At 35.8% G+C, this 14,326-nt stretch overlaps 3 protein-coding genes across 4 annotated transcripts; 1 reads left to right on the top strand and 2 right to left on the bottom strand.

Moving 5' to 3' along the window:
- Positions 1-1,540: 1,540 nt before the first annotated feature.
- On the bottom strand, positions 1,541-5,504 carry arpc4 (actin related protein 2/3 complex, subunit 4). Of its 2 annotated transcripts, none has more exons than XM_052558810.1 (6): positions 5,353-5,504; positions 4,247-4,365; positions 3,468-3,579; positions 2,750-2,845; positions 2,454-2,624; positions 1,541-2,372 (listed from the first exon to the last, which is right to left on the bottom strand). In XM_052558810.1, the coding sequence occupies exons 1-6, from the start codon at positions 5,353-5,355 to the stop codon at positions 2,367-2,369; spliced, it is 507 nt and encodes a 168-aa protein (XP_052414770.1). In that variant the 5' UTR covers positions 5,356-5,504; the 3' UTR covers positions 1,541-2,366. The 2 variants fall into 2 exon arrangements, with proteins under 2 accessions (XP_052414770.1, XP_052414769.1); XM_052558809.1 differs by lacking the exon at positions 5,353-5,504 and adding an exon at positions 4,548-4,592.
- Positions 5,505-6,211: 707 nt separating this feature from the next.
- LOC127959558 (histone H1.10) lies at positions 6,212-7,343 on the bottom strand. The gene has a single exon (XM_052558800.1). The coding sequence runs from the start codon at positions 7,249-7,251 to the stop codon at positions 6,637-6,639; it is 615 nt and encodes a 204-aa protein (XP_052414760.1). The 5' UTR covers positions 7,252-7,343; the 3' UTR covers positions 6,212-6,636.
- A 2,084-nt stretch (positions 7,344-9,427) lies between these two features.
- si:ch211-157b11.8 (fibroleukin) lies at positions 9,428-14,007 on the top strand. Its single transcript, XM_052558765.1, has 6 exons — positions 9,428-10,143; positions 11,190-11,376; positions 12,032-12,130; positions 12,263-12,378; positions 12,997-13,259; positions 13,417-14,007. The coding sequence occupies exons 1-6, from the start codon at positions 9,934-9,936 to the stop codon at positions 13,745-13,747; spliced, it is 1,206 nt and encodes a 401-aa protein (XP_052414725.1). The 5' UTR covers positions 9,428-9,933; the 3' UTR covers positions 13,748-14,007.
- The last annotated feature ends 319 nt before the right edge of the window (positions 14,008-14,326 follow it).

Below are 14,326 nucleotides of genomic sequence, written 5' to 3'. Positions count from 1 at the left end.
TAAAGTTAATGTAACTATAACATTAGAATCATGTGAGAACCTTGATGCTCTGTAATAAAAATTATGCACTCTATTAAAATATATAGCACTTCAGTGGTGTCAATTGTGTGAATTCAATCTTAACAATGTTCTCTGGCACTGTGGGACTTCTCTCTTTAGCTGAGGGGGAGCTTGCAAATGTCACATGTATACTGTTGCAAATTCCTTCCAAACATACATATGTTAAAAGACATGAAATTTCAATTTTGAAATATGATGCATGAGCACACAGACAGGATGTAAATGCGACCATAAGCTGCTAATGTATTAATTTCATTTCTTCATCTTCATTTCAGATATTGCTTTGGGTTATGAGATTTGCGGCAAATGAACATTTGCATTTTTCTATCTAGTATTTAAATACTAGATATAGCAAGCATTTTTAATAATAACAATAGTTATTACACCTATGTGATCTGAAAAGAATTATTTGACCGTTCGTTGTATGTTTGTTTTTAAGGTCTGTATTTACATGGTGAAACAAGGGCAACTCCATCCCTCCCAGCTTTATTTCTTAACCCGTCTCTTGTGGTTGTCAAAGAATTTTATGCCATTTCAACATGAGATCAAATGATTTATACCAATTACACTCAGGGTTTCCTTGGGATGGGAAACAAGATAGGGGTTCTGTAAAAGGGGAAAGTGCTGTAAAAATTCTCAAGAGGTTACCCACAACGGTGAGCTCATCTCCTCAATAAAAAGGGATACATGATATTTCATATTATCGTCTTATAAGGATTAAGTACAAATATAGATACACTCAAGCAGCTGCCCTTCGAAAACAACACAAAATATACAACAGCCTGAAGGGAGAACAGATATGTGAGTACTTTTTTTTTTATAATCTCATTTTAATTATTAAAAGGATGGAAAAGTCGTGAAAACATGAGATTGCTATATATTCCTAAATTAATAACTACAAAAAGAGAAAACCTATAAAACTAAATGACAGTACTTAAAAGTATTGCCAACTCCGATTCAAAATATTAGTCAAATGATAATCTGTATTATATACATCAATAAGGGCTTCGTATTCTCCCAAAGTCTGGGCAATAAATAAACAACATTCATTTTTAAATAAATGTAAAATAAATCAAAATACAGGCAAAAAATATATATATAATAATTATAATAATGCAATTTTTTTTACAACTTTAATTAGAATACTAACAGATAGTAGTTTTTACAAATCATGTGACAGAAGAAAAGTCAGATACCTGACCTCCGTTGTAGGGATAAAAAACTAAAAATAGGTAACTTCTCCCTTGTCTATATAGATTATATTGTATCTACCATTTCAATATCTTGTGACGATATGAAATGCCTTTTTTCCCCAAATATCATGAAGGTGCTGCATATCAAATGTTTATTTACCAAGTTCTCCAAATATGGGCCATCATTGTATTGTACATACTGTAACATTCAAAATGTACAGAAGCTAAAATTACCACAATACGTAACTGAACCAACACCTGTCATTCCCACAATAAACAACACAATACAAGCAGAAAGAGATTTATTTAGCCTTGTCATCATTATTTTGCCATGACTGATATGGTTTGTAAGATCCATGTGCACCAGCGTGAGGTTTTTTTAAAATATCAAAACATGAAAAATGGTCATTTGAACACAGGACATATTTATAAAAAAAAAAAAAAAAACACTGACAAAACAAACTGTTTAAATTATTGGACACTGAACATTTTCCTTTGTGCACATGAGTATCAATGAGGTTTCATTTGTATAGACCCACCCTGATTTTAAGGTTTGTAAGAAAGGCAGAGGTAAAATGAGTCTATCCTTTTAATATGTACAGTACATGCTCATTAATATTCATGAGAACAAAGAAAAGCTGAGGCATATTCAGAATATTGCAACGTCATGAGCGCTTTACTACTACTAAACAATAACAGAGAGATTTGGGATAAGATGAAGAGAGACAGAATACACAAATGGAATTACAGAGTGTGAAGAAACAAAATACTTTTAAAACAAAATTAGGCCATTAGCAAAAAAAAAAAAAAAAAAGTGCAAGGATAGTAGGGCAAATAGTCAAACAAAGAATAAAACAGAACAACAAAAGAAGTACCGCGCCTGTCTGTGAAAACCATTACTTTGCTCTTAAATTACAATACTGCAATACTCTGAATTCCTTCCTGTGACAGGCGGCACCCTCTGGTTCCAGCTGTTCCACCCTTGCTGGTGGTCCAGGAATCAAATTGCACCTTAACTACTTCCTCACTGGCCCCACAGATCTCCATCTTTTTTTTTCAGGCGACCAAGGTGACACAGGTATTGCAGCCAGCAGAAGGTGTACTGAACCTTTCCTAAAACTGAACAGAATATAGAGTAAGAGGTTGTTTGTGTGACAGAGAAATTTTCTTTTTATTAAAGCATACTACAGAGACACTCACGTTTTTGAGGAACTCCTCTGCAACTATGCGAGCCCTGGCGTTGACGGACAGTTTCATCTCGCTGATTTCCTTGTCGATCTCCTCCATAAAATGGATGACAAAGTCCACTAACTTATGCTTGTACATTTGTTCTGTGTGGAAGTTAGTGATTAGGAAACTGATGTCATATCCCTGACAAAAGAAACAAAGGTTATTCACTGTTAAAATATCATATTGATATTTCACAAACATGAAGATTTCTGTTAGCAAGAAATCAAAATACACTAAAAATAGTACATTCCTCCACTCTCCCTCACCTCCACAGCTTTTCTTCGCAGGATGAAGAAGTTCTCAGCTCTCATCATCATGAAGCGCATGAACTTGTGACACAGGATCTTTTCAATCTCATCAGCCTTCAATGGACAAGATGAGGTGCGTCGTCCAATCACAGACCAGTAAAGACAGAAACAAACCATCAGACTGGATCCTTAGCTTGTTCTATTGTAACAAAAATCACAAACTGCTGGCTAACCAAAGTGGTTCTCAACCTTTGAGACCTAAAGAGCCCACAATCACAATCAAAACATTCGAAGGAGCCCTCCACCAATAAAGGCTAAGATATTCTTGGTATAAGATAACTGCTTGTTTTTAAATTTTGATACATTAAACTAATAAAAAACAAATTCATCTTGATTGATTGTGAGTTTTTTTATTATTATTATACTTTAGCACCGGATTAATTTAATATATTAATAATAATTTATTCATTTAAATCCAGCGGCCCCTTGGAAGTTTACTGAGGCCCCTAATAAGTGGGACTCTGTCTGAGAACCACTGGCTTACAGTGTTCAGTGAACTGCATGTGTTGATATTAATGAGTCAGATTGAAACCAGCCTCCCTCACTTGTCTCCTCTCCACCACAATACTTCTCTTTTTGTATTATTAGTAGCATTTTCTGTATTCAGCATTAAAACCCATCTCAGTAATGATAGCAAAAGTGAGTTTAGGGTAAAACGACGAGTGTGCTTGCTTGCCTGTTTGACAGCAATACTGACTCGCACAGAGTTGATGGAACCTTCTATTAGAACCTTCTCTTTTTCGTTCCTACTGATTACAACAGGCTGAAGCAGCAACTCCTTACTGCTCCTGTTGAGACGATAAGACAAAAACAATAAAGAATAAACACAAACAAACATTCTGCATGTAATAATAATCACCAGGAGTAAACCAAAAACTTTTAATTAAAGTAAACCCCAGATGTTAATGAGTAAAACACTCGAAATTCTCATATGTCCACTATTTCTTTAAAAGCTGAAATGAAAGTTTGAACAATGTACTGAATTTGCAGATTTGGCTGTATAATGCAGCTTATGTTTGTATTCTCTTTCAAACTATCTATGGCTAAATCATATTGCAAAAAATAAAAAAAAGGATCTGCACACTGTTATGCTCCCTTTATTTCAAAAAGTTAAAAATAGCAATGGTCGGTAGAAGTGTTTGAGTTTCTGTGTTTGCCTGATGAAGGTCATTGACCGAAATGTTGCTATTTTTTACTTTTTTAAATAAAGGGAACATAACAGTGTGCAGATCCTTTTTCTATTTTTTTTCATTTATTTATCCTTTGATCTTGCACCTGGTCAAGACTTTTTTGGATGTGCATATTAAAATTTTTCTCTATGTTAAATCATATTGCAAACATATTAAAGTTTTAAAGTGAAGTTTGAACATGTCAGATGTGTGAATATAGGCTACTGACCTATCATACAGCTTTTACACACAAATAACACACATGCAAGCACAGACACACACTTACCGGACTTCAACCTCTGGTTTGTTGTGTCTTTCAACCACTTGTGAGGAGAAGTTTTCCAGACAGAGAGCTGCCTGCAGTGTAGCACGCACCGCATTCAGGTACGGACGTAGAGTCGCTGTCTGACAAAACGAAACAAACTAAATCAGTACTTAGGATGACCATATCTGCAAACTTACAGCAAGCAAGCACTCGGCAAACAGCTCACAACTTCAGCTCGGTTTGTTTCAAACACGCCTGAACCTGCAGGGGAATTTTTGGGACAGTCCTACACAAGCCCTCCAAACAAAACCAAAAAACCTACCCTGTACACATTAAGTGTCTCAGTCAACATGCAAACATCATTAATCTCTTCATAGACTGCATTGTCTGAAACACGAGACTTCCTGAACTAGACTCAAGACATGGAGGAAGTGCAAACCTGCATGCAAGAGGATGCATTTTTAAAACACTGACCTTGTTTGGCATTATGTGGGCTGCCTGGAGCTCAGAAAAACCTCACTAAAAAAACTAGACTCTTTAACACAGTTGCATGTTCACATAATTTTCATAACTAAAGCAGGTTAATTAGTACCGAATAGCTGATAACACCTAAGAAATGTTGTAAACTCACTCATCTGTGTTGTGCATAACCAAACAGCAAATAACACAGAAGTAACGTTAACCAGCAACTATCTCGACAGAATGTGCTCTTATACACTCGTTTATTCAAAGGTGTGATAATACTGAAGAAGGAAAATGTGTAGCACAAGACTAACCTTAGTATATTTAACAATAAAAGGTCTGTCTGTTAATCATTTTTGTCAATCGATTAAATATGAAATTAGGTCAATTTGAGTTGTCTTGCCCATAATACAAAAACCATGATTTACAAAGCGCTACCAGTGTTAATACACACTGAACTGTCAAATCAATTTCAGTCATCTCGCGACTGGGGAACATGGGTGGGGATGTTAGCTAACGTTAGTGGTTTAGCACTATGCGCCGACGCAGAAACAAACACCTGGAATCACACTCTTGCGTTACAACAGTATTGCCATTTATGTAATAATGATTACACAAACAAAACACAATTCGTATTTTCCCGAAGTGCTGAAAGGCAATCCTACCATTTCTGTGTACCCGCTGGAGCAAAAGACGGAAGTGGTACAAACACCGGGCGACTTCCGCGAGCTACGCCATTAATCGGAAGATACCAACTTTTCACAAAGCAGGGGGTGACGACTGTGTAATTCATACGGAATTTACTTTTCCCCTGCTGTTTCTAGTCAAAAAAATATATTGATAGTGAAATAAGCTAACACGACTGTATTAAGTGCTTAATTCGCTGATAATATTGCTTACTGTAGACTTTACTTGATACAGACGTTTGTGCAAAGAGTTGTAGAAGAGGAAGTTCTTGTTGGCTGTAGCGGTAGCAGAACCTTAACTTGTTTTGTTTTTTATATATATACAGTAGCCTACAATTTTCTCTTAATTGTTTTACCACCTAATATTGTTGTATTGAATTTAGAATCACATTCTGCAAGATGGTCGTTTTTAAAGAGCTCAGCAGGGATTAAAAAAACTGACGGGGAAATGTAAATAACTCAGTCTTCACTGACTAGAAGATAAATTGTCAAAGGGTTTAAGGAAAAAAACTGTAGATCTCCATATTATTAGATCCCAGAACTGTAGTTTCAATTACTCTTGCGTTCTCTCGATTTACTATTGCGTTCTATTGCAAAGACTATTGCAAAATGTATAAATCGAGTGAACGAAAGAGTAAATCGAGGGAACGCAATAGTAATCGTCTGCACGTTTTAGTACATTGAGGGACCGAATTAGTAAATCGTGCACACGATTTAGCCTAATATTTTTTCCTGCATCTCATATGCGGGGCTCCGTAATTAACATTGTGCTCAAGGTAATAATTCAACTGAATAATTAATCTTGCTATATATGCATCAACATTAAACACAGGTCAAGAAGGTTGTGCAGTCATTTTTATTAAAAAGAATAATAATAAAATCAGGTTTATTCGACATACATGTTGTCTTTTGCAGTTCAGTAACATTTTATATGAGATTGTTGTTTAAACAAGCACTGTTCTAGTTTATATTCACAAAGCGTTCATCTTCGTCTAGTTAGCTACCAAGTGTCCTGTTTAGTGCAGCAAAGAAACAAAAGTGTCATTTCAGGAAAACATGACATCTTGAAGTGCAGGAACTAAAGTGGGTGTGTCTCTATCATGAAGCCATTTCTAAGTACATTGACATCAAACCTCAAATGACAGCATACCTAATGTCAACAGAAATATCAAAACATATCAAAACTAAAAACGGAATCCCTTTAAATCTGGATCTTCCAAGAAGCTATATAAAAAAATATAATTATTTATTTTCAAAGAAAGTCTATTTTGATTTCTTCGCCTTTGCCTTCTTCTCCGCGACTTTTGGCTTTTTGGCAGCTGCTGCTTTCTTCGGTTTGGGTGTCGTCTTCTTAACACTCGTCTTCTTCGCGGTCTTCTTTTTAACGGGGCTCTTTTTGGCGCTCTTCTTTGCAGTCACTTTCTTGGTCACGTCTTTTTTGGAAGCCGGCTTTACAGGGTTTTCTGTTTTGGTCGCCTTAGTGGCACTCTTCTTTGGCTTTTTCTCAAATTTCTTCTTATTGAGCTTGAATGAGCCGTTGGCTCCCAGTCCCTTCACCTGCACGAGCGTGTCGTTGAGCAGGAGCGCGCGGATGGAGTAACGCAGATACACGCGACCGTTCTGTTGATCAAACCAGCTCACTTTCTTCGCTTCATTGTATATCTTGAAAAGCGACGAGCCGTTTTTCTCACCCAGGGTGCGGATCGCATCAATGACGAGCTGGCTGTACTTCCCGGGCCCCTTGCTCTTCTTTTTCTTCTTTTTAGACGGAGAAGCAGTTACAGCAGGTTTTGCCTTATTCGCCGATGCCTTCTTCGTTTTGGTTGCTGCTGGAGCAGGGGCTTGGGCGGGTGTTGACTCTTCGACCTCAGCAGACATGATCAAACCTGATGCGTATTATGTGTGTTTCCCGAGAACGCGAGAGTTATCAGATCGAAGATGATGCTCGCATCATCTCAAGGATTTGAATCATCAGATTTAACGGCGACACGCGGACGTGATTGAGAACAACAACACCTTTGACAGAGGCTCTTGTGGAGTTGTGTTTTCTTCCACGACTTTGGGAGCTATTATGTTGTTAGCTTGACATACATTACTAAGTTAAATTATTCATACGGGAAATACAAAAAGTGCTCTTTCTGACAGTGTGTAAAAGTGGCGAGATAAAGGCAAAACCCTGGCGCGAGGAATTAAAGAAAAGATCTTGCCCAGATAATGGCTTGTGATTTTGGGTAGGGGCACTTACTTTGCGAACGAAAATCTTTTTATGGATAATGAGACAGTTCAAGCATCAACCATGCTTTGAAAATGTAGAAAGTGGAGATTCTATAATTATACTGCTCATTCCGTTTTTAACAAAAACATTCGAGGTGTAAGCAGTTTAATTTCGCTCAACTAACACATTAAACAACGCCCTCGCGTGGATGTGTATTTGCAAACTTTTTTTCTGCTCTTTTGCTCCTGGTGACTTTTGTTCACTATTCTTCTCTGCCTTTATGTGAAAGTCAATGTTAATAAATAAAATAAAGACATTAAATTTGAGTATGGGACATGCCGTTTTATGGTACGTTAAAGTTTCACACATTTTATCTTTTAAATAGTTTATTATATAAAAGTTGTTGTGCTCCAGTTGCTAGAGTTCACCGAGCCTAATAACTCGTTACTAGTCGACCTGTCAGGGTTAACATCTAAAAGCTTCGTTAGTGCAACTGAGCTGTACCGTGCTGACAGATTAGATAAACTATAAAACTGTCTGTGATTTAATTTTGACCATGATACACGTACAGTAAGAGTTGGTACAGTTAAGAGACTGTTTGGGCATTAACTGTTTGGTCATGAGTCATATGGTTTAAATTATGTTAAAAATATTATATGATAATAAATCTAAGTTAGTTTAACAGAGAGTCTAATTAACAATGGGGTATTTTTCAAAAATGTTGTGCAAACCCCACCCCTCTTGTGGCACGTGCTGTTTAAAAACTTCAGGGGTCGCCACAGAGTAAACTTGTAGTAACTCCTTCCATTTGATACAGAATTGGTTAATATAACCATAACGTGATACTCCTGAGAGTTTCAAAGGATATCAAGGGGATAGATAGATGGATGGATGGATGGATGGACGGACGGACGGACGGATGGATAGATAGATAGAATTGGAATGTGCTTTTTTTATTTTTATTTTATTTTATGTGACCCCACCCATCACATAACTGGCAATAAGCTTCATAAAAAAATTAAAAAAATCAGATGTAAATTAACTAAAAACTAATGCAATAAAATAAGTAGATATTTTTAATCAAGGTAATAATAATTATTAATGATATTTAAAAGGAAAACCTGAATAAGGTCTGATTAGGTTGTGAAAGTTAATTATTCTGCAACATCAGTTTCTTACAAATAAAACAAATAAAGAATTTAACATTTTTCTAAATAATTCACTTTCTCTTCTACTAAATACCTTCATCCCAGACATTCAGCTCTAGATGGCAGTCTATCTACTGTTAATGGTTTGTGTTGTATTGGCATACACATGTACACAAGTTTTCACATCTTCCAAACCTTGAAGGTTACACATAATAACAGGCCACATGTCCTAAATTCATTACAAATTGTAAACCTATTTATTTTTCTGCACCCAGATTAATTACACTTTGATGAGGAAATAACCCAACATACACTGATTTTTGATCTGTTTATTACCGACCTACAGGTGAGTCATGCCTCGACTGTAATGCATGTTAGCACATTTACAATTACAAAGCTGTAATAGCCACTTCCTGTTGCACACATCCACACAATGAGCAAACACCTCTCAATAAAATAGGTCTAGCACCTTCCCTTTAGAGACATGGAAAGGTCATCCTATTCAAAAGCAGTTTCTCCTTCTCCTGCCCATGTGTTTATATATATGAGTGTGCGGCTGTCTGTCTTTTAATAAGAGTGTTAAAAGAGGAATTCCTTAAAACTCAATAAACTTCACATACACTCCAAAGAAGACACACACACACACACACACAGTGAAGAGGTTTAGGTCAAACCTGATGAGGATGTTTATCTTTGTATTTGAATGTGACTGTATGAGAGTGTGTGATTATTTGTAGATTCAAGATGGAGTTGATTGTAAAATTTCATGTGACCAATTACACGCTGAGTGTTTTCATGTGCATGTAGACATATAAGTAAAAGTGTGTGTATTTGTGTGTGTTGGGGGCGGGTGTACTGGTGCATGTCAGACAGAAAAGAGCCGCAGTTATCTAGGAATCTGAGCCAAAAGAGCCTCACAAACAGAAGAGAGCGTGCAGGAGAGCGAGAGGGAGGGATAGAGAAGATCAAATAAAAGAGAAAAACAGCAGAGGAGACTCTGACCAGCACATAGTGAGAAAGATACAATGTGTAGGACTTGATAGACTGCAGATGATACTGATCTGAACACAGGAGTGTGCCTAGAGAAAATCCTATTGAAGATAAGTAGTATAAAGTAGATACCGGTAGAGTAGAGAGAGAATAGACAGGGAACAGGTGCATAATATTTCTTTGGACTCGTGTTACGGCCTGAGCAGCATGTGTGTACGAGTTGTGCCCTTGCTTTTGCTAGGAGCGTACATGATGTGTGTCTGTGTGCTGTGTCAGAGGGACATCCTGGTGGCCGGGCCACCCAACGGCAGATGTGAAGGGAGCTGCAGTGCAACAGCATCACCAGCTAAAATACATCACCCTCACTCTCAGGACTCGCAAATAAGAAAGACTCCAGTGAACCGCAAAACTGCACAGGTAAGCATTACCTAAACATAATCCTTGGTGACAGATCTGAGAGTGTATTACTGGGCACAAATATCTTTCAGTAACATTTCACAGATTCAACTTAATGGATATATATATATATATATATATATATATATATATATATATATATATATATATATATATATATATATATATATATATATATATATATACACACACACTCACACACTGCATTATTTTTTACTTTTAATAGTTTTTTGTATTTCTGTAAGATCTTTTGTTTTTGTTTTACTACATTAATGAACTATATATACACACATTGCATTATTTTTTACTTTTAATAGTTTTTTTATTTCTGTAAGATCTTTTGTTTTACTACATTAATGAACTATATATATATATATATATATATATATATATATATATATATATATATACATATATATATATATGTGTGTGTGTGTGTGTGTGCTTGTATGTTTATTTTTATATTTTATTAAAATTAGTTTTTATATAGTGTATTGTAAAAAAATATATATAAGGTTTTCATATGTTGGCACTACACAAATAACACATAAGATTGTGGGTGTATAGTAGTATAATATATATATTGGTATGTTTTATTCAGTCTTGTCTTCATTATTTTCCTGTTGAATTATAATTAATATCTGTTAAATTCAATAGCACATATCCTTAAATATTTTGCATTTAAGACTGCTATATGTAGTTCAAAAATAAGTACTAAGTAGTCATATAATTTATGGGGTTTCTTGAAGCAAACATGTTAATTAAAGCATATTTTTAAAATGATGAGTGCTGGGCCATTACAACTTTTTAGTCACCTTGTTTTTATTTATTTATTACCTATAGAATGAATCCATCAGTCATTTTTTCAAGAGAATATTTAATGAATTGGAAAAAAATTTTTAATAAAAATTTACAAAATTAACAACTATTAAGTTAAAGTGTTAGAATATGGAGAATCTGTATACAATGTAAAATATGATGATTGAGATGCAAGATGCATGTTCTTTTTGTTTTCATGTTTGTGTATGTTTATATGTGTCCTGCAGGTGTCTGATATGTCTGAACGTCTCATCCAGCTTCAGCGCTGTATGCTGCAACATGATTCAGTGGTTGTGAGTCAGGAAGAAGGCTCAGACTCACTGCTAGGCTTTCTGGCTCTCATGGCAGCGGTGCTGACAGAATGTGACCTCCACTGCCATAGTCAGAGACTCAGAGAGATGGCCACCAGACTCGGTCTTTACATACCACAACATATAACTCATTTTACATTTCCTTCTTAAATAAAATGACATGTCTAGATAAAGCACATTAATGTGATTCCCATGTGTTAACAGACTAAATACACTTGCCCTTCATAATTTATTGATCCTTTCATTCCTGCTGTTCTCTCAATTAAGTTAACACCTAATTTACACTCAGCAAACAGTGGTGTTCTTAGGAATGCAAGAAATCTGACCCTCTCATTACCTTTCTCTAACCTTTGTATAACCTCAAAAACAAACTCTAACCGTCCTGAAATAGTCGACTAGCAAATAATCAAACAAATAATAATTTATTCTTAAAAACACACAAAATGTTTTGCATCAGATACATTCTCTTTGCTTTGCTTTATCTGTAGAAACACTTAAGGGTTTGAGTTCATTTTTAATCATATTGCTTTGTATTTGACAGGAGGTTTTCAGAGACATTATATTTATTTGGGAATATTAGAAAGTAAAATTGGCGATGGTTTGTGCTAGAATTCTGTAAGAACATTTCCATTCTCATTTATTTGGATTTGTTCCAAATAATGATAGGAAATCTAACAGGAATCCTGTAAAAAATAAAATAAAATAATGCATTCCTTTAGAATTTTTTTTGACTAAGAGACATTCTCTCTCTGTCATAGAAAGTTTGGTGGGCAAAAATGGGGAGAAAGACTTGTTGCTGTTGGTGAAGAGTGTCACAGATTCTAAACCTAATGGCCTTAAACCAAGGACTTCTACAGGTGAGCCACACACACAGAGAGAGAGAGAGAGAGCGAGAAAGAGCGAAAGAACAAACAACCCATGTAGCCCAGCAGACTACTAGGATATTTATTGCACAAATGTTCACAGATGTTTTGTTTGGGTCTATACAGCAGTGCCTCCCTCTGCAGGGCTTTACCCTCAAGACTGTCATGAGATCTACCAATTAGGAATCAAAGAGAATGGAATCTACACCATACAACCAGATCCAAAGCGGCCAGCGCTAGAGGTACAAACATTAAATGCACAGAACGTGTACAGCGTATTTAAAAGCTGGAACCAAATAATTGGATTGATATTTTGCAACCTAATACATGTCCAATATAACTTAAAGGGATGGTTCACTCAAAAATTAAAAGATTCTGAAGATCACTGGTTGGACCAGCCGGCATCATAAAATAAAAACATTCTTCAGTTCAATTCTAATTCTGTTTAAGTTGAAGCACTAAAATTACTAACTGGAAACTAAGACTAAAACTGAAATTAAAATAAATTACACCTAAAAAGTAATGTAAAAAAGCATAAACAAAATTACTAAAAACATCATCTAAAATTAAATGAAAATAAAAGCTATAAAACCAATTCCAAGTATTAATAAAAACTATAATAGCATATAAATAATACTAAAATAACACTGTGTCCGATTGGAACCCACTGACATTCATTGGATGGATAAAATAATCCCACAGAAACATTTTTAAGCTATTCTGTGTTCTAAAAAAACTCAAGCACCTAGATTGGGATGATGAGTGAATGATGACAGATTTTTTTAAAAGTTCAGGTAGTTTTGGAGGTAACTCTAGGCCTATACTCTATGTGTGTTTTCTTTATGACTTGTCCATTCCAGGCCGTGTGTGACATGGTTTCAGCTGGTGGGGGATGGACGGTGTTCCAGCGCCGGTTTGATGGACAAACTGACTTTAACCGAACCTGGCAGGAGTACCGTGATGGATTCGGCTCCCTGCAGAGAGAGCACTGGTTAGGGAATGCAGTTCTTTATGCACTAACTGCAAGTGGGCATCACATGCTCCGCATCACTCTCCAAGACTGGCACGACCAGACACGTCATGCTAACTATAACAACTTTAAAGTGGCAGGAGAAAACCAGAGGTATATGTACACACACATACTAGTTTCTATTGAAAGACCAGTGTCAAAACAGAGTTTAAATAAAACATGAAATAGTTTGGTTTCTTATTAAGACGCATACATGTTCTTCATAGTTTGGTTTCTTATTAAGACGCATACATGTTCTTCTCTCCATAAGGTTCCGTTTAACAGTTCGAGATTATCATGGAGATGCTGGCAATGCATTCAGTTACAGCAAACAGTACAATCACGATGGCAGAGCTTTCAGTACATATGACCGGGATCATGATCGATACGCTGCTGGTAACTGTGCCCGTTATTATGGTGCAGGCTGGTGGTTTGATTCCTGTTTGGCTGCTAACCTCAATGGACGCTACTATCACGGGCGTTACAGTGGCATCACAGATGGCATCTACTGGGGCACCTGGTATATTCTGACTGACTATCGCACAGGGGAACGATACTCGTTCAAGAGTGTTGAGATGAAAACTAGACCAAGGCGGAGCTAAGAAAAATATTGATATGTAAGCATACTCTTGCAATACATATTTCATTTAAATAATGGCTTGTAATTACATAACCTGCATCTGCCATTATATAGAATTTGAGATTTTTAGATAATAGTTTGATATGAGAACACATTTATAAACATTTATTTTTAAGAAAACTCTTTTACTCTGTGTATATTATCGATTTTCATTTACAGTTGTTCTTTGAGACTCAAACTACTATTCAAACACTTTTCGTGCTGCAAATAAGTTTTTTTTTTTTAAACAAGGTCTTTATTCAAAGTAAAAAAAAAACTATATTTTAAATGCATGTTATTGATCTTGCTGTGATCCATTATGTGCATGTTTTTCTTAATCTAGTCATTCTTTAGTATGGTTAAGTTTATTAAACAACTCAATAGAATACTTCCCCCAAATCCTTCTGTTGACAAATCTATATAAAGTCCAATATTCTATATACTGTGCAAATTTTAAACCTTCACTTTCGGCTCCTGATCACCCCATTAGTGTTTCTTCTGCGAAAATGACTGGCTGACTGCATTTTATACTTGTAGCTAAAATCATTCAAAATGGAGAAAG

The sequence above is a fragment of the Carassius gibelio genome, chromosome B6, assembly GCF_023724105.1.
Source record: "Carassius gibelio isolate Cgi1373 ecotype wild population from Czech Republic chromosome B6, carGib1.2-hapl.c, whole genome shotgun sequence".
Lineage (NCBI taxonomy): Eukaryota > Metazoa > Chordata > Actinopteri > Cypriniformes > Cyprinidae > Carassius > Carassius gibelio.
The sequence above is the reverse complement of the archived record's forward strand: the minus strand, read 5'-3'. Positions and strand labels throughout refer to the sequence as shown.

Coding starts and splice junctions, on each gene's coding strand:
- arpc4 (XM_052558809.1), bottom strand. CDS start 4,577: ATGTTGACTGAGACACTTAATGTGTACAGG. Junction 4,366..4,547: donor AGACACTTAATGTGTACAGG/GTAGGTTTTTTG, acceptor TCGTTTTGTCAG/ACAGCGACTCTACGTCCGTA. Junction 2,846..3,467: donor TCAGTATTGCTGTCAAACAG/GCAAGCAAGCAC, acceptor TGTCCATTGAAG/GCTGATGAGATTGAAAAGAT.
- si:ch211-157b11.8 (XM_052558765.1), top strand. CDS start 9,934: ATGTGTGTACGAGTTGTGCCCTTGCTTTTGCTAGGAGCGTACATGATG. Junction 12,379..12,996: donor CAAAGCGGCCAGCGCTAGAG/GTACAAACATTA, acceptor TGTCCATTCCAG/GCCGTGTGTGACATGGTTTC. Junction 13,260..13,416: donor GTGGCAGGAGAAAACCAGAG/GTATATGTACAC, acceptor TCTCTCCATAAG/GTTCCGTTTAACAGTTCGAG.
- LOC127959558 (XM_052558800.1), bottom strand. CDS start 7,251: ATGTCTGCTGAGGTCGAAGAGTCAACACCCGCCCAAGCCCCTGCTCCA.